We start from the raw sequence: 18,752 nt of genomic DNA, 5'->3' as shown, positions 1-18,752 counted from the left end.
AGTAATAAGATGATCTGAATCCCCCTTTGGATCTTGAAGTATGGGTTCCCCCAACAAAGTTTAAAAATTTGGCTTTGTAATTCGGAATTTATATGATGTGATTTAATTTGATGTGATTGGCCAGTTAATAAAAATTATTTAAAAAAATAAAATAAAATAAAAACTAGGTGCGTCTTATGGTCAGGTGCGTCTTATGGAGTGAAAAATATGGTAACTGCTTCCTCAACATTTTCTTGGTTTACTAATAGTAGTGCAAAATAAGCAGTTTGTATTTAAGTGACAGCAACAAGTTAGACAGTGTGTGCCAATTAAAAGAGGCAATAGCATATTAAAGTAACCACATAGGTTTGTGTACTCAATAAACATTAACATCTTTGTTAAATATAGTGAGTATTTCTGGTACCACACCCATAGCCCATAGTTACCAAGGGCATAGGTAGGTCAAAGGTTCAAAGGATATAAGTAGGAACAAAACAAAAAGCACCCTTCCGTCAACTCCCATCATCCCCAGCCAGCATGGCTAATGGCTAGGGATGATGGGAGTTGTAGTCCACAACATCTGAAAGGCACCATCTGGTAAGCAAATGCAAACTTCCTGGGCTGCACTACCAGCACCTGCCAAGCAGTGCTGAAAGGGGGAATTATTCATTGGTCAAAACATCATATTCCAACCCCTACCCTTTCCCTTTTAGGTTATTAATTGATGCCTACTGCTAGATTCAGAAGGAAACATTTATGCATTTTTCTAAAACAACCATAACTGTGTTTTGGGAGCATCTAACTGCAGAGATGCAGTAGTGAAGGATTTATCTAACAATACACTTGGATGCTGCATAAACATGCAAGATTTAAATGTCTATCACAGGTGCTTACTGAATCAAATTGGTGGTCCACACAACAGAAAGTGTTGTATTTTACAGCAGAAATACAGAAATATAGATCCTTTGCACAAGCTGCGGCAAAACTACACAAACTTTTTAAAGATGAAAATAGAGTGGATTGTCATGAAATGAAAATGACTACTTTTCAGATATTCGTTTCACAAAGTTAAGTTTTATGGATTTTTTCAGCAATCAATTTTTGTAACATGACTTAATTTGCTTTGAAAACATATTTAGTGTCATTTTGATTTATTTATTTTCATGGGGTATTCAATACCCAGAACATTCTCGTTGCAATGGCTTAAGCATCACCACGTCAAAAGAGATGGTCAACTTTAATAACACCAATCAAGTTTTTTGGTAGGGCCAGTAAGACCCCTATAAGAAGTGGAAAATATATGTGGGTGGTCATTTCATATGACATGTGTTTCAGCATTTCTTCAAATTAATACTAACTAGATACAATTATTTACCGGTGATTTCGGGGGGGGGGGGGAGAGAGAGGAACTAGCACTTTTAATGAACCCTCTGGTTCTGGAATTTTATACAGTATAATAACATACATTCATTTCCGGTCCTGGTATTCTGCATTAAAGTGCATGTTGAGTTGGCAGTCCATGCCCAGCTGGGATCCAGCCACTTTTCCAGCCCATTTCCCCAGCCCTTAGAAATGAGCAGCCACTTATTTAGCAGCCCAGGCTGCAAAGGGCTGGCTCAGGTGCCAGGAAAACTAATGGTACGGTCTGAAATTAAAACTCAAAAGGAATCAAACGATAGGTGCCGTTTTCTTTTTAATAAGGTAGGAATGTGAGACCCAGAAACAGTAACTGATGAATTCCAGCCACTGGGCTGGAAGTGGAGCTGTGACTCCAACAAGCTAGCTGCATGTATTGCCAGGTGTGGTCTTCTACACTGGAGTGTAATACAGGGATGGACTATATGGTGGCCTCTAGATGTTGCTGGACTCCATCTCCTATCAGCCCCCAGCCAGCCTGGCCAATGGTTGGGGATGATGGGAGTTGACAGTCCAACATCTGGAGGGTCACAGGTTCCCCACCCCTCCTGTAGAAAATGCAGCTTCTGCATCAAAGCTGCACTACTGATGACCCACTAAGCCAAAAGGAGCCTACAAACCACGGATGGTGGTGTACCTGAAGGCTCAAAACAGCATCTTGGCTTTTTTGGTGAGGATTTTTTTGAAGAATGCCAAGTATCTAGGGGACTACAGGTTTTCTCTAGTAGCTTCATGCTCACTTGTTATGGTCTGCACTCTAGATGACAGCAATAGTCCTTTCAGCACTGTGTAAATATTCTTCAGCATCCTTGTTAAACCCCCAGGTGTTCTTTGGGTGTCCTGTTGCCAGAAGTTACCATATAGATATATATATAGAGAGAGAGCGCGAACTTCTTGATTAAAAAAACACTTGAGTTCAGCACATGCAAATTGGCAGTTTAAAACTGGAGCAGGTTAATAACAACCGTTTGGGCGTCTAATAACAGGAAGGATGGGAATTTCTTCAGAACATGATATCTGAAAAGTGCATCTATTTTGGGGGTCATTGAAGAGTTCTGGCCTAACCTCCCGACAGAGGGCAGCACATGTTTGTTCAAAGTAAGTCATTTGACAGCACCCAACTCTTGTCTTTGCAGTTCCTCCCCCACCCCAAACAGACATAAGCATCTCCTGACTAAACAGGGTGGCCTGGCATGGGAGCAAAAGGGCCTGGGAAGTCGGGTACCGTCTCAATAATACAGAACATGCATGCAGGTTGCATTGGTTAAATAGGGGTTTTAAAAGAGAGAATGGCCTCATCTCACCTTCCTCACTCAAGCGCCCTGCTTTAGGCTCAGAATCTTATCACTGCCAACAAGGTCAACGCTTATTGGCTGTAACCCTGCAGAGCACCAGTTTGCCTCGGTTTTCAAGTAACCACCATGCCTTTTATAAATATATGAGAAGCCCAGCGGGTGGTAAAATGCACGTTTTGAATTCATCTGTGGAATATTCATTGGGAAGCAGGAAGTGCCAGAGCAGCAGGGCGTTTGCATGCACCTCTTGCAGCGGACTTACTCCCTCGGGATGTTGGGCGGAGGAATCTTCACGGCAGAGGGCTCCACCCCCCAGATTTCTCTGGCGTACTCGGTAATTGTCCTGTCACTGGAAAACTTGCCAGAGCACGCAATGTTCTTGATTACCTTTTTAGTCCACTCTCTGGGATTCTAGAAAGGAAATGAGTGGGAAGTTTGGTAGCTTCAGCAGAGGAACACCAAAAGACACAATGCAGGTTATAATTACAGACAGCCCCCACCCCCATTTACGCAGGGATTACGGTCGCAGACGTCCGCCCCATCCTCTTTCTGTGCTAAGCACTGCGTGTGCAGTCGTACGTGCATCAAATGTGCGCAAATTAAGAGTTGCCAGCTGACAACTCTGTTTTTGTGGGTGTTGTGTTCTAGGTCATTGCACGTGTCAACAGTCGCACTTATGTACGTTCCATCCCCTCCCAGGGCCAAAACAATGCGCACGTTGGCAGTTGTGTGTCAAATGGATGTGCCTAAACTGGTCACCCACGGTATATAATAGCTAACCTTTAATTGGGAATCTACAACCCCATAGAATAGTCGTATGTCCCTAACACTCTTACAGCAGCAGAATATATGGCAGCGAAGGCTTGTTTCCTCCTCCGGCCTGTTGTCCACCCTCTCTCCAACCTACTTTAATCTATCAGGGCCTTCTCTGTGTTAGCACCCTGGCCATGGAACTCCCTGCCCACAATCTGGCACTTTTCCCATTGATGTTTCACCACTGTTCGAAGAAATCATTGATCTCTTGCTTACTTGACCTGTATATCATCTGCCCTTCTGTCTGCATTTACATGGTTTTCTAATATATTTTTTCTTTTTACATGGTTAGCTGCCTCGGGCATCTTTGTAAAGAAAGGTAGGATACAGAATGAATGAATGAAGACAGCCTTTTGCTGGCTGAAATTTACATTTTGGCTACCCAAACTGCTGAAATGCCCTTTTCAGTCTACAAACCCATTGTGCAGAGGGGCCTCTCCCACCACTTGGTTCACCCTAGGATACCAGAGCCATAGTCTTCTATCTATTTCATAAATAAGCCCATTTTTTAAAATCTTCAAAACTTGTTGAACATCTTACCATGTAGAGCTTGTCCACTTGCCCTTGAGCTTTGATGTAGGCTTCATAATCGGCAAACACCTTAAACCTGAAAGAAAGAAGCGTCTGAGAGTAACTGCAATCTCACAGGCGTGTTCTCTCCACCTTTTTCTGATACTCACCGCTGCAAAGGCCAGGGCATAAACAACAGTGTATATGCCTTTGACATAAAATGAGTGTCAGCCATTATATATAGCTTTCCCTCTCGATAATGGTAACGTAATATGGAGATACAGAGCCAGTTGGGTGGCTGCAAAGGTATAGAAAAGCCACACCATGGACTGTCAGAAAAGTGAAGCCAGGGATGGCATGTCATCTGGTATGCCCTGAAGAGGACCTTAAGGGCCATGAATAATCATAGTTTAGAGGTCCCGGGCCCTAAGGAAGTTAGATCATCCTCCACCAGGGCCAGGGCCTTCTCAGTGATGGCTGTGGTGGAATGCTCTGTCCCATGAGACCAGGGCCCTCCAGGATTTAACTTCCTTCCGCAGGGCCCGTAAGACAGAGCTATTCCGTCTGCTTTCAATTTGAACTTAGTCTGATCTTTTGTTCCCCTTCCTTCTCTCCCCCTCCCCGTTTTGTGAAGATTGTCTGCTCTGGGATCCCACAGCTGGTTCTCCCCTGGTCTCCTCGCTGGCCCAAGTGGGACTATTTTAGCCAGCTAGCCCTGGTGATCATCTAATGTTTATTGGATGGATTTCCCCCCTAAATTAATTTTTGATTTTATTGTTATTTACGCTTTATACCGTATTTTATGCTGTTTTTTGTAGCATCAATTAAGTGTTTTAAATTTGTTGTTAGCTGCCCTGAGCCCAGTTTCCTGAACCGGGAAGGGCGGGGTATAAATACAAATTTATTATTATCATTATCCATGAAATGCATACCACTGCTTAACCCTGGTTTAGAGCATGCAGGGAAGGCGCACGATTGCTGCCTCTCACCTGTCATGATACATCAGCATGTCGACGACATCTCGGAAGCACCCGGGTTCATCTGGTGAGAAGAAGCCGCTGCCAATTTGGTCAACAGCTTGTTTGAGCTCTGGAATCCTCTCATAGTATTCCTTAGCGTTGTACCTAAATGAGGAAACAAATGACATGTTCGGCCTTCTTATCATCACTTGCAGAACACGTTGCTTTATATGCTCCACTCAAAGGAGTCAACAGCCCTGTAGAAGGCTGGCCCAAGACATTTTACCATCTGAGGCAAATGACATTCTGGCAGCTGGACCTTGCGTCAACACTGTTGATGGGACGGGGTCTTCCACCACACCTGAGGGCAGCGTAAGGGTAGTTTGAGGGGCAGAAGGCAAGCCACATGGCACACGCAGCTCTCCTCCAACATCCTGCCACCACTAAGCATTTGCCGACTGAGGAGGCTGCCTCACTCGGCCTAATGACAGGGCTGGCCCAAGTCCAAATGACTGACGAACTGGACTTGATTTCGAAGCGATTGTCCACGATGACACCAAGTCAAATTAAAGGGCATAGGCTCGGCTAATTATTAGCAAGCGGTCTGCCATTATTAGATCTAGTACAAGTTATGTAGAGCTAATTAGTCCAAAGCAGATCGATAGACTTATGTACTGTGCTCATTACACTTATGTGTTTTTGTAAGTTGCTGTAGTATTTGAAGAACTTCCCCCACACCCCACTTTTAAAATCTATTTCTTTTTGGAATGGCGTGAGCTCTTTCTATCCCCAGAGCAAACATCTTGTGGCAATGATTTAGAAAAGGGGTAACCAAGATTTCCCCCAGCCCTTCCCAACAAGGTCTGTATAACCTGGTAGAGACCACTTGCCACTAGCAGACAGGGCTGGAGGCAAATGTAAATATTGTCTTTGCCTAGCAGGCTGGTTCCTACACACTCACAGGCTCCTCTTTAGTCAATCAAGGAGCACAACAACCAGAATTCCAGCCAGGTGAAACCACACACAGGGTGTGTGTAAAGGATGACCACCAAGGGGGTGTGGCTTGGAGAAAGAGGGCGTGGCTAGGGAGGTGTGGCCAGTGGAGAGTCCTGAGCGTGAGACAGAGAAGTGTGGAGGGCCCCATCCCTTCCCTGGGTTTGAGGTCCCCCCCCCCATCAACCTCACAAAACAGGTCTCCTTTGCTCCATTTAATCTGAGCAGTTTTCATGCAGCTGAAGGAAGGTTAAGACCAAGGGACATCAAGGAAAAGCCATCCCTGCTACACAACCTGTTTCTAGGACGCAAGGCTAACGCGGCTGTTCATACAAACCCTTTCTTATCCATCGCCTCCACGTCTTCCACCCGCATGCCAAAAATGAAGAGATTCTCCTCTCCGGCCTCCTCAGCCATTTCTACATTGGCGCCATCCATGGTCCCGATGGTGAGGGCTCCGTTCAGCATGAATTTCATGTTCCCTGTCCCTGAAGCCTCAGTCCCCGCGGTGGAGATCTGCTCAGACAGATCTGAAGCAGGGATCACTGGGGTGGAGTGAAAAAAAGATATTCTGGTAAAAAATGCTTCTCCCCTACTTAAAACACACACACACACACACACACACCCTTGCCTAGATTGTAGCAACCACAAGCATCTCCAAAGTCCAAGCCCAAAGTCTCCAGAGGCCTTTTATTAGAAATATGAATTTGGAGAACTGTTATAAAGGTGATATAATGAAATTCAGTTAGAGGGGATTCAAAGAAGTCAGTTATCATGTTAAGAGAATTAGGTACAGTGGAGCCCCGCAAGACGAATGCCTCGCAAGACAGAAAACTCGCTAGATGAAAGAGTTTTCCGTTTTGGAGGCGCTTCGCAAAACGAATTTCCTATGGGCTTGCTTTGCAAGACGAAAATGTCTTGCGAGTTCCTGCGGGGTTTTTTTCCCTCCCCCCCCCCTTTTTCTAAGCTGCTAAGCCGCTTATCCCCTTATCCAATAAGCCGCTAAAAGCCGCTAAACCGCTAATAGCGCTAATCCGCTAAGCCGTCAATGGGCTTGCTTCGCAAGACGAAAAAACCGCTAGACGAAGAGACTCGCGGAACGGATTCTTTTCGTCTTGCGAGGCACCACTGTATTTGAAGAAATAATTTTTCTCTGGGTTAAATTTTATTGTATTGTAGTGTGTTTTTCTTTGTTGTGTGTTTTGTTATGTCATTTTGTGATAAATGTGGAAAATCAATTAAAAAAAAAAATTGGGGGGGAAAAGTCTCCAGAGGCGTTGTGCCAACGCCCAAGAACATCCCCGTCCTCTTACCTTTCTCAGCAAGGGACACTCTGTAGTTCTCCAAGAAGATGACTTTCAGCCTGTCGCCTATGTAAGGGTCATTATTGACGACGTCTCCAATGGCCGTGATCAGTCTGATGATCATTTTTGCCATGTGGTAGCCGGGGGCAGCCTGGAGGCAGAGAGGGAAGATACGTGTGGATCAAAAGGGACTTGGTGGGAAAGAGCCAGGATGTGTAATCAGGCAAACGGCTTCAGGAGGGGTGCTGTCCAGATTCACTGATAACAGAGCCTCTGTCTGGAAGTCAGGAAAACAGGGGAGTTCTCATGTTTACATGCTCGAAAAATAAAGCCTGCAGGAGCAAGATGGAACACTCTCCCAGTGCTAACCTAGGGAGGGAATGTGCACATGTGCTTGTCTGCAATTTAGGAAACATTGTCCCAGCTACTGAGGAGAAAGCTTGCTTGAGCATCAAGTCCCTTAAAGGTAAAGGTAAAGAGACCCCTGACCGTTTGGTCCAGTCGCAGACGACTCTGGGGTTGTGGCGCTCATCTCGCTTTATTGGCTGAGGGAGCCAGCGTCCAGCTTCCGGGTCATGTGGCCAGCGTGACTAAGCCGCTTCTGGCGAACTAGAGCAGCGCATGGAAACGCCGTTTACCTTCCCGCCGGAGTGGTACCTATTTATCTACTTGCACTTTGACGTGCTTTCGAACTGCTAGGTTGGCAGGAGCAGGGACCGATCAACAGGAGCTCACCCCGTCACGGGGATTCAAACTGCCGACCTTCTGATCGGCAAGTCCTAGGCTCTGTGGTTTAACCCACAGCTCCACCTGCATCCCTATCAAGTCCCTTACCTTTCCTCCAATCATAACTGTTCTTGGCACGCAGGACTTTTTTGGGTCTCTTCTGATGCCTGGAAAAAGCAATATGATGATTAATTTGTGTCATTTATTTATTTATTAAATCTATATACCGCCCTTCATCAAAAGATCTCAGGGCAGTTCACAGAATAAAATACAAGACAAAACACAAGTAAACCAAAACAATAACCCCATTGAGAGATGGTCTCTCTTTATCAATTATTGGAATGAGAAAATTACAGGTTGCGTTTCCCCTCCGCCCAACCTATTTCAACTTATATAATTATTTCATCTTAATTGTTTTTGTTAAAACTATTATATTAATTAAGAGATTTGTGGCCTTTTCCCTCCTTTCTCTTTCGTCTTTTCTCTCACTCAGATTAGCAAATACATTCATAAAAAGCAATGCAGGAAAAAAGAAAAAAGCAATGGTGGAACTCAGCCATCGAAGGCTGTTGCTATGCAGAATATTATTTTGAGATGTGCAAGATGGACGATGCCTCAATAAGAACATTGCAAAATAAACGCCTCGCTCTCATCAGCTGTGGTCTGGCTCCTATCACATTCCGGCACATGATCTGCAAACTACACAGATGACTTCCTGCAAGAAATCCACATTCTCACTCTGGCCTGTCAGCTGATGTTTGCCAGCCCTTTCTATTAATTACATGAGGTTCTGATCAAGTTCCTAAACATGCATCTACGAAGGCTGAAATCTCACAGTGTGGCAAAGCCCATTGCCCTGGGATCTTGAGCCAAAGACAATGCAATATTGCTGGTGCAGAGGCACACAGACGATACTTGTAGAGTAAAATGGAACGGCTCTTAAGCCTACACACATGGCAAAATTAAGAACATAAGAGACCTGATGGATCAGGGTAGGCATCCTGTTCTGACATCGAACAGCCAGATGCCTCTGGGAAGCCCGCAAGCAGAGACTGAGTGCAGCAGCCATCTCCCTGCTCACGACTCCCAGCAAGTAGTATTCAAAGGCATTATCCAGAATGCAGCAGCTAGACTAGTGACTGGGAGTGGCCGCTGAGACATACATTGGCTCCCAGTACGTTTCTGAGCACAATTCAAAGTGTTGGTGATGACCTTTAAAGCCCTAAAGAGTCTCGGCCCAATATACCCGAAGGAGTGTCTCCACCCACATCGTTCTGCCCGGACACTGAGGTCCAGCACCGAGGGCCTTCTGGCCATTCCCTCACTGCGAGAAGTGAGGTTACAAGGAACCAGGCAGAGGGCCTTCTCGGTAGTGGCACCTGCCCTGTGGAACACCCTCCTTGCAGATGCCAAGGCAATAAACAACTATTTTACTTTTAAAAGACACCTGAAGGCAGCCCTGTTTAGGGAAGTTTTTAATGTCTGATGCTGTATTGTTTTTGATATTTGGTTGGAAGCTGCCCAGAGTGGCTGGGGAGACCCAGTCAAATGGGCAGGGTATAAATAACAAATTATTATTATTATTATTATTATTATTATTATTATTATTATTCAATCTGCAAGTGGGGTGACTGCATTTCTGAATGTTTGCAAAAGCATCCTTGCATGTAAGAAAACTTCGCACATTAGACAGAGAAAGAAGACTATCTCCCCAACAAGCTAGTTTTCCAATCTCCTGCGTACATTTAGTGAAGAAGAAGAAGAGTTTGGATTTGATATCCCACCTTTCACTCCCTTTAAGGAGTCTCAAAGCGGCTAACATTCTCCTTTCTGTTCCTCCCCCACAACAAACACTCTGTGAGGTGAGTGGGGCTGAGAGACTTCAGAGAAGCGTGACTGGCCCAAGGTCACCCAGCAGCTGCATGTGGAGGAGCAGGGAAGCGAACCCGGTTCCCCAGATTACGAGACTACCGCTCTTAACCACTACACCACACTGGCTCCCACACTGGTGCTGTATTATTATGATTATTTTTGTCCAAAAGCATTCCGTAGCCCCGAAGTTGCTGCTTTGTTGGGCTGAGCTACTCACGGTTGTAGAGTGTGATGATATGCAGGCAATTAAGAAGCTGCCTCTTGTATTCATGAATTCTTTTGACGTGCACATCAAAAATAGAGGCAGGGTTGATTTTCACCTTGTACTGTTTTTCCAAGTAGGCTGAGAACTTCTGCTTGTTCTCCTGGCAAAAGGAAATTTGGGGTTGAAGTTACTGGCCGGGACATTTAAGCCTGACTCTAGCTGCACAGTTTGGTCTAGGCTGGGATTCTATAACTTATCTATATCCCACCTTCCACCCAAGCTGTAAGGCAGCTTACAATATTTTAAAGCAAAATTAGAAAACACAACACTGCAAGAACAAATTAGTTTTAAAAAAGTAATTAGAATACATTGGAACATGTTTAGAACCAGCAATTAACATATACGGTTTGCCTCGACCGCAGCCCAGCATATCACAATGTTTCTTGCTAACATGCTGCCATCCTCACCTGTTTAACTTTGGCGACATCCCTGATGAAGGCCTCGTCATTGACAAAGCTTAGCAGCTTCTTGAGCTGGCTTAGATCCGTTAGAAAATCTTCCCCAATTCTCTGTAGTGAAAAGAAGAAAGAAAACCATCAATCGACAGATCTGCTTATGTTTGGTTCTGCGCTCCCTGCACTACAAAAACTATGAACTGCCAAGGACAAAAGACTATGAAGTTAGGGACATGGCGACTGAATTCTTGCACACCCCAAACCCAAGAAACACCAAGGGTGGGGGATGCTTTTTGATGAAAGGGCCACGTTTCCTTCTGGGTAACCTTGCAGAGGCCACATGTCAAAGTGGGTGGGGCCAGAAGCAAAAATGTGGGGTGTGGTCTGCAGAGTCCAAAGCATCAGAAACCAAAGCCTGGGAAGCCAGATTCAGGCCCTAGGTCTGAGGTTCAATGGTCCTGATCCAAGGAAAAAATGGAATGAAGACAGATCCATTGAAGAGGAGGAGGACGACCCAACAACAGGGTAATTGCTCCTATTGGCTGAAGTCAGTTCACCTCCACAATGACATCAGAGAGTCCCGGGTTACAAAGCAGGAGCCACCGCCTTGGAGTGATGCCATTCGTCTTGTTCTGAAACTTCTCCGGCTCCATTTCGTAGAAATCTTTGAATCTAAAGAAGGAGGAGGAGGAGGAGGAGGAGGAGGAGGAGAAAGAGTCATGTGCTATTTAGGGCCAGTTGATAACAGTGAGCAGAAACATTCAGCCATGCAATGTGACCGCTTAAAAAAACGATTTATAAATTTTCTAGTTTTATATTTTTATTTTATTCTGTGAACCGCCCTGAGACCTGGGGGTATAGGGTGGTATATAGATTCAATAAAAAATAAGAATAAGAATAAGAACAATAAGCTATTTCTGGGGTCTGGGCCAAATGGAGAGAAAGAGGTGCATAAAAAGGAAAATGGAAAATCAAACAGTTTGGTGAAGGATTTTCAGTGATGCATGTGCAGAAAATAAACTACCTTTGCTCACAGATCTCTGGGGAGACTCTGGCAGCCTGGCCTGTCTTCCCCTGAGCTGACAGCCTGTTGCAAAAAAGTGAAGGAAGCAGGACTCACATAGAGCTCTTTACAATCTCCGAGTGAATCCTGGCCACTCCATTGACTGCATGGGAGCCAATGATACACAGGTTGGCCATATTGACCCTCTTGCAGTCTCCTTCCTCTATCACGGACATCCTTCGGAGGCGGTCAATGTCTCCTGGGAAGAGGGCCGCCACATGCTGCAAGGACACAAGGAGAGGGGGATATTAACAACAAGATCTAAAAGAGATTCCACAATGGAACCCTTTACAGCAGAAAAAATGTGAAGAAATTCCCTGGACGATTGAGGTCATGAGCCCATTTTACTTCCTCTCCCCTAGAAACCGCCACAGCTTGTATGTTGGCGGTCTCTGGGCCTCTCCAGATGACCTACTTATTGAGTACTCATCCTGATTTGTTTACACAACACTTACATGGAGGTTAAAAAGGTAAAGGGACCCCTGACCATTATTAGGTCCAGCCATGGCCGACTCTGGGGTTGCAGCGCTCATCTCGCTTTATTGGCTGAGGGAGCCGGCGTACAGCTTCCGGGTCATGTGGCCAGCATGACTAAGCCACTTCTGAGGAACCAGAGCAGTGCACAGAAACGCCGTTTACCTTCCCGCTGGAGCAGTACCTATTTATCTACTTGCACTTTGACGTGCTTTCAAACTGCTAGGTGGGCAGGAGCAGGGACCGAGCAACGGGAGCTCACCCCGTCGCGGGGATTTGAACCACCGACCTTCTGATCAGCAAGTCCTAGGCTCTGTGGTTTAACCCACACCGCCACCCGTGACCCTTAGATGGAGGTTAGACTATGTCTAATCTTTACTGAGCATCTGTTCTGATTTGTCTGCAGGTTGGTTCTACAGCAATGGACACTTACTCTGTTTTTATTGTGGTGTGTTTATACTACATCTGTTTAGCTATTTGCTCACTCTACACTTTTGCAGGCATTTCCACGTTACTTTGCAAACAGCAAAATACCTGATTTTGTTGTGCCAGGGCAAAAGAGCCCTTTAATCTCTAACATCCTTGCTCTGCATTACCATAGCAGTTTGCCTTTCTGTCACCTGATCCCCGCTGAACTGCTGCTGCAATACCACCTCCTGGGCAGCTGGCAACACTTTGTACAAGAATTAGCCATCACCTCCCTTCTGGGCCATAGTGCCACCACTGAAGGCGGCCAGTGTTGCAGCTACTAATTCAGCAGGGCTCAGGTGACACCAAGTGCCAATAGGAATCCACAAAGTTCTATAAAGCTTCTTCTGACTTTGGCAATGGGCAACTGATCACTTAGGGGCAGACTGAGCTTCCAGGCCTCTCAGTCAACCCAACCCCCCTTTCCCCACCACCTCATTTATCCCGTCTCCTTACGTCGAGATGTTTCTGATTGATAGCATAAATGATCTCCAAGTGTCTTGGCAGGAGTTTCTCGAACATAGAGACAGGCCAGCGCTCCAGGGCTTCAGGCAGCACCGTGTGGTTGGTGTACGCGCACGTTCGCTTCGTGATTTCCCAGGCCTGGAGCAAAAAATTAAAAACAGCGGATGAGATAACACAAGGGCACTGCAGACTGAATCTGATCCACGAAGAAATAAAGAAAATACTAAGAATATCATATAGTAAAAGGCCAGAGGCATTCCTTTTAGGAATTTTAAATGATGATATTCCAAAAGACAAAACTAAAATTTTCTTATACGCAATGTCTGCAGCAAGAATCCTGGTGGCTAAGTATTGGAAAGGGAATCAGTTACCCACGAGGGGAGAGTGGTTATGTAAGCTTTCAGAATACTTAGAATTAGCCAAATTGACAGACATAATAAGAAAGAAACCAAAAAGTGAAGTAAAAAAAGAATGGGAGTGCCTAAATGAATACCTCAAAAGTCAAAGTTTGAGGACAGAAATCTGGCTGAGTCTGGAATAATCTTGTGAAGTTAAAGGATAAGAAAGAGGGATTTATATCTAGATGTTAGGATAGAGATGATAAGGAAAACAGGAAGACACAATGAGAGATAAAGGAGGTGCTGTGGGATTGGTGGAAGTCAATGTTTTGGGTTTTTTTTAATGTTTATATTATTAACTTGTAAGATATGGACTTTTTTTTTAGTTGTTGCTTTTTTAGTTTTTGAATAGTTTTTGTGTGTTGTGTGTTATTTTTCAATATTTTTCATGTTGTTGTTGTTGTGTGGAAAATACTAATAAAATTTATTTAAATTCTAAAAAAAAGAATCTGATCGTGGTAGCAACCAAGCTGCTGCACTCTCTTAGGCTCACTAAGCAGGTCTGGCTAAACCCGATCTGTGGCTTGTCAGTTGCAATCACATTATGGAAGCACTAAATGTACCTGGATAGGGACTGACTTGTGGCAGTAGGGGGAGAGGGGACAGGGATTGGCTGTTCAGCAAGATCCTAAGTAGCCCCGCAGGCCAGTTGGGCAGGTGGGCGGGGCCACCCATGCTGAATTCAACGAAGCCGCTATCTGAGCATGTGCAATGGCTGTCTCAAATAGACACATCTCAGCTTAGCCGCAGCTCCCGTTTTTGAATTGGATGGAACCTGGTTGGAAGGAAAAGTAATTAAACAGCAGTATTTCTCAAGAAACTACAGGCAACACACATAGGTACTCCGCTTCAAATACCAGTGGGTGGGAATGTATGGGAGCCAGAGTAAACAGTGGTGCACACACAGCCTATTTTTTCTTTTGAATCCAAAGAGAGTATGCTTTTAAAAATTTGGTGCCTGTTTCTGTTGCTGCGGAGGGAGGATGTGGTTGGTCAACAGTAGGGCTGGGTGATATATCGATATATCATCCAAAACCGGTTTGGGAAGTTCATATCATGATAACTGTTTCATAACATTTGACCTGGCAATATATTGCAGATCACGACGTGTGTGAGGGTTGGGCGATATCTGGTTCTCAACATGGCGATATATCACCAGCAAAACATGGCGATATATTGGGGCAATGTCCTGGCAACGGCTACTACTTAGGGGCCTAAAACAGATAAATGACGGTATTATCAATCACCACATGGTCACTTTTCATCAGCAGGCAATCCCACAGTTCTCTTGGGACAGTTTGCATGGAGAGAACCTTGCTGTCACATGCAATATGGCTGTGTCCATTTTCTTCTTACCTTATCCCAGTCCATTTTTTCCACATCAACAAAGATCCTCATGAGCTCAGGAATAGAGAGGGCAGGGTGGGTGTCATTCAGCTGGATGGCAACCTGTAAAATGGACATCTAAAGATGACTCTGTTTCCACTGGGAGTGGGGGGAGTCAACCAGAGCTAGCTTGGGGACTCTCTAGCTTCTCAAACATTTCTGTGAAATGCCGAGGGCTCCTCCACCCATCCCCAAGGCAAAAATCCGAGGTGTCCTTTGAAACGAAAGCTGCAATTATGTCTCGGCCCTCGTTTTTAAATATTCACCTTGTCAGGGAAGGTCTCGAAGCAGGTTCTCACAGGGTCGCGGCACCCGAATTTGGAGGACTTGAATCGCCGTATGATATCCTGGAGAGTGGCGGCGACCACAAAGTACTCTTGCTTCAAACGCAGCTCTTTCCCTTCAAAGAACTTTGTAAGGCAGAGAGAGAAGAATGGTCACTCCTGCAGCCACTGCTGACAAGCCTGCTATAGTAATAATAATAATAATGATATCCAACGCAAAAATGGTAAGAATAGTTGGTGAAGTGGTGGTTGCCATTGTTGTTTTGTGCTCTGTTTCACATGCCAAACTAAGGCAAAACACGGTCAACGCAAGGGACATAAAAACAAATTCTAATCAGCTTGCAGTTAACCAGGAGAGATTTTAATGCAACACAGAAGAGCCACTTACGTTATCATTTGGGTACAACACTCTGGAGATGTTTTCTGCCAGGTTTCTATCCAGCACAGCCTGGATATAATCACCGACATTAACTAGGTAGAGAGAAGGAAGACATCTCAGCGGAGCAGCCCACCACATAAAATGCAAAACTCTAGAATAATTGCATATTTTCTTGATAAAAGTCCCATGGCATCAGCAGCAGCCCTATTTGCCCAGCAAATAGCAATGGGGTGGGGGGGTGGGGATTTTGTCTGTGCTATGGTGCAGGAAGGAAGGGTTAGATACTGCTGTCTGTTAACCCAATTCAGATGCATCCCCCCACCCCCCACAGTTGCTATTTAACTAGGGTTGCCATATTTCAAACTGAAAATCCAGACAGTAAAGTTGTTGAGTTTATTTTGGCAAAGTTGTTAAGTTTTGGGGGCAAAATAGCCTAAACAAAATACCATTTTTGAGCTATTTTAATGGGAAAACAGAAAAAAAAAGCAGCACTGCAGCCATATGCCCAGATTTTCCAGGACATTTCCCCCAATTTCCACCTGGACACTGTATTCCGGATATGTCTGGGAAAATCCGGATATATGCCAACCCTAATTTAACGGAGGAAGGGCCATGGCTTGGTGGTTTAGCATCCGATTTGCATGTAGAAGATGCCAAACTCAACCCCCAGTGTCTCCAGGCAGGGCTGGGGAAGGCTCCTTTGTAAAATCCTGCTGCCTGCCAGTGTAGACAGTACTGAGCTAGACAGACCAATGAACTGCCCTGGTCTAAGGCAGCTTCCTGTGTTCCCAGAAAAGAACCAAACCCCCAAGTTAAATGGGATGACATGTTTTATGTATAGTGCAGTTTGGCCCAAAGAACGCCCACTAAGGCTGCAATCCTACACAGTACCCACTTATCTAGGCGTAAGCCCCACTTAAACTCAGTGGGAGTTCCTGATTGGTAGACATGTTATAGGTTTGTGCTACAAATTAAATAATACTTGAGGCATTTCAAAGAATCATAGAATTGTAGAATTGGAAGGGACCCTGAGGGAATAAGCAGCTGTCCCTTAAGAGGATCGAACTTGCAACCTTGGTCTTAGCAGCACCATGCTTTAGCCCACTGAGCTATCCAGGCTGATAGCTTTGTTTGTTTGGCTTGCACTCCTTACTTTCCTGAAAATGCCTGGCTGTAGGTAAGCACGAGGAAGAAGCAATGTCACCCAGCTTCTTGAACCAGACCACACAAAACCCCACAACACGATGAAAGGGGGGGGGGGGGACGACTCCTCATCGCAACATGTGACCTGTGCGCTTTCCAAAAAGAAAAAGAGAACGAGATGGCACTTACACTCTTCAAGATTGAAATCGTTGGGTGCCTTGGCTGACCACAGCCTCATGGTGTTCACCGTATTGTTCCTGTATCCCGGAACAGGCGTATCGTAAGGCATGGCAAGTACAACCTAGTTTAAGGAGAAGGGATCCGGTGAAGGTGAGATAAAGCAGCAGACATCAAGTCTCTTGCAAAAAGCGTGTTTGGCACAACCTAGAGCGGAGCTGGGGGTAGTCTGTGGGCAAAAGCTGAGCCCACCAGGCCTCCTCATTTGGCTCAGGAGGCTGTTGTCCCTAAACTGCACCCACCTGATGTGATATGTGACGCCCGGGATGGGGCAGGTACTGGCATGGTTACCAAGCAACAGCTGGGAGCTTGAAACGAGCTGCCAACTGTTCCTTTGCTGGAGCAAAGTGTCTTCCCCTTGTCAATCAGCTGGTGTGTGGGGAGAAAAGCCCCTTCCTGCAATGGCACCAAGTCATTTCCAATGAGAGTGCCCCTCTGGTTCAGAAGAGGTTTCAAGGCAATCCACTTGGGGTTGAAGGAGCAGCAAAGCCGCTCGCACTCGGCACCCTGTGGGCTGTTGGGAAAGTGCTGTGCATCAGGCATTGGCAGGTGGGTAGGGCAATGCAACTGTCAATCATCAGACATCACAATGACATTGGTGATTGGCAGGTAGGTCAATCACCTATGTACTACTGCAGGCATAGGCAAACTCGGCCCTCCAGATGTTTTTGGACTACAGTTCCCATCATCCCTGACCACTGGTCCTGTTAGCTGGAGATGATGGGAGTTGTAGTCCCAAAACACCTGGAGGGCCGAATCTGCCTATGCCTGTACTACTGCAATAGCTACAGAAAATTCACAATCCAAGGCTATACAGTCATATCTGTGTTTTTTTGGGTTGCGCACTGCGCCGAACGTGGAAGTACTGGAACAGGTTACTTCCAGGTTTCAGTGCTTGCGCATGAGACGAAGCTCTAAATTGTGCTTTATGCATGCGCAGAAATGCCGAATTGCAACCTGCGTGTGTGCAGACACAGTGCTACGGGTTGCGAACGTGCCTCCCGCACGGATCACGTTCGCAACCCGAGCATCAACTGTATATCCTCCAAAACAGCCAGAAGCTGGCATTATTATTGAGCCACTCTCTAACAAAGAATAATAGCTGGCCTAGCCAACTTCCCAGAGGAATGCCGCTGTTTAAACCAATTATATGCTTCCAAGCAACAAATGTGGAACACCAGAGACTCTGCGTATGTGGAAGTGATCAAAACATGGGAAGGGCAAGCTGGCAAGGCAGGCCCAAATATGGCCTGTAAAGGCAGCAACAGAAATTCATACATCGGATCTAAGCTTTAAAAAGCTCATGCCTTTAAGGTCCCACAGGACACCTAGCCTGCCACTCAGTTGGAGGGCAGGACAAGGAGGAATGGGGTGCTTTGTCTCTTTTTTAATGCATTATAGTTTCGTGTTGTATCCTATTTATTTATTTCCATTCCCAAAACTGTCTATATTGTAACTCGCACTCGGTTTCTTAGCTTCAGAACATTACAGATAAATTTAGTTTGCATGCATTTTCACAACACTGTGATTTTTAAACTGTTATAAACCAATCTGAGTATGGGCATCAGAACTGTGGGGGGAAAATACTGAGGGAGGGACAAAGAAAGAAAGCTATCTAAGCCTCTTGGTTTTGAAGGTTTTGCTGTTCTTGAACCAATTCCCGTTTATTGCCAGTGGAGCACCGACAGAAGAAATTCTTGGTGGATCAAGCCCCCTGTTTCTTTCTCCCCACGCAATGTATTTCTCTTCTCCTCTACCACATATGCTGTTGTTCAGTGAGTCAGGCACCAGGCCTAATTACGGCTCTTTCAAAACAAAAATGTGAGACTTCAACTGCAGACGAGTGCTAATGTGCTTCAGGGCTGCCTTCCCTGGCCTGGTGCCCTCCAGAAGTCTTGGACTACAATTCCCATCAGCCCCTGGTTGAG

At 45.4% G+C, this 18,752-nt stretch overlaps 1 protein-coding gene across 2 annotated transcripts in view; it reads right to left on the bottom strand.

Moving 5' to 3' along the window:
- Nucleotides 1–217: 217 nt before the first annotated feature.
- The window catches only part of PYGB (glycogen phosphorylase B), a 40,498-nt gene continuing 21,963 nt past the window's right edge, over nucleotides 218–18,752 (bottom strand). The window contains exons 6-21 of one of the 2 annotated variants that reach the window (XR_013836567.1): nucleotides 16,777–16,888; nucleotides 15,454–15,536; nucleotides 15,048–15,191; nucleotides 14,752–14,844; nucleotides 12,989–13,135; nucleotides 11,648–11,811; nucleotides 11,085–11,199; nucleotides 10,540–10,641; nucleotides 10,085–10,232; nucleotides 8,104–8,162; nucleotides 7,279–7,420; nucleotides 6,303–6,510; nucleotides 5,003–5,137; nucleotides 4,044–4,110; nucleotides 679–3,101; nucleotides 218–628 (exon numbers count right to left, since the gene is read on the bottom strand). Coding sequence is in view for 1 of the 2 variants with exons in the window: in XM_079968581.1 (XP_079824707.1) it covers nucleotides 2,949–3,101; nucleotides 4,044–4,110; nucleotides 5,003–5,137; nucleotides 6,303–6,510; nucleotides 7,279–7,420; nucleotides 8,104–8,162; nucleotides 10,085–10,232; nucleotides 10,540–10,641; nucleotides 11,085–11,199; nucleotides 11,648–11,811; nucleotides 12,989–13,135; nucleotides 14,752–14,844; nucleotides 15,048–15,191; nucleotides 15,454–15,536; nucleotides 16,777–16,888 (1,872 nt within the window). In the remaining variant the exon portion in view is untranslated. Of the gene's footprint in view, nucleotides 3,102–4,043; nucleotides 4,111–5,002; nucleotides 5,138–6,302; nucleotides 6,511–7,278; nucleotides 7,421–8,103; nucleotides 8,163–10,084; nucleotides 10,233–10,539; nucleotides 10,642–11,084; nucleotides 11,200–11,647; nucleotides 11,812–12,988; nucleotides 13,136–14,751; nucleotides 14,845–15,047; nucleotides 15,192–15,453; nucleotides 15,537–16,776; nucleotides 16,889–18,752 lie in introns of both variants that reach the window. The other variant, XM_079968581.1, reaches the window with a different exon arrangement.

Source organism: Podarcis cretensis (genome assembly GCF_951804945.1).
Source record: "Podarcis cretensis genome assembly, chromosome: 3".
Classification (NCBI taxonomy): Eukaryota; Metazoa; Chordata; class Lepidosauria; order Squamata; family Lacertidae; genus Podarcis; species Podarcis cretensis.
Note: the sequence above shows the minus strand (reverse complement) of the source record. Positions and strands in the feature narration are given on the sequence as shown.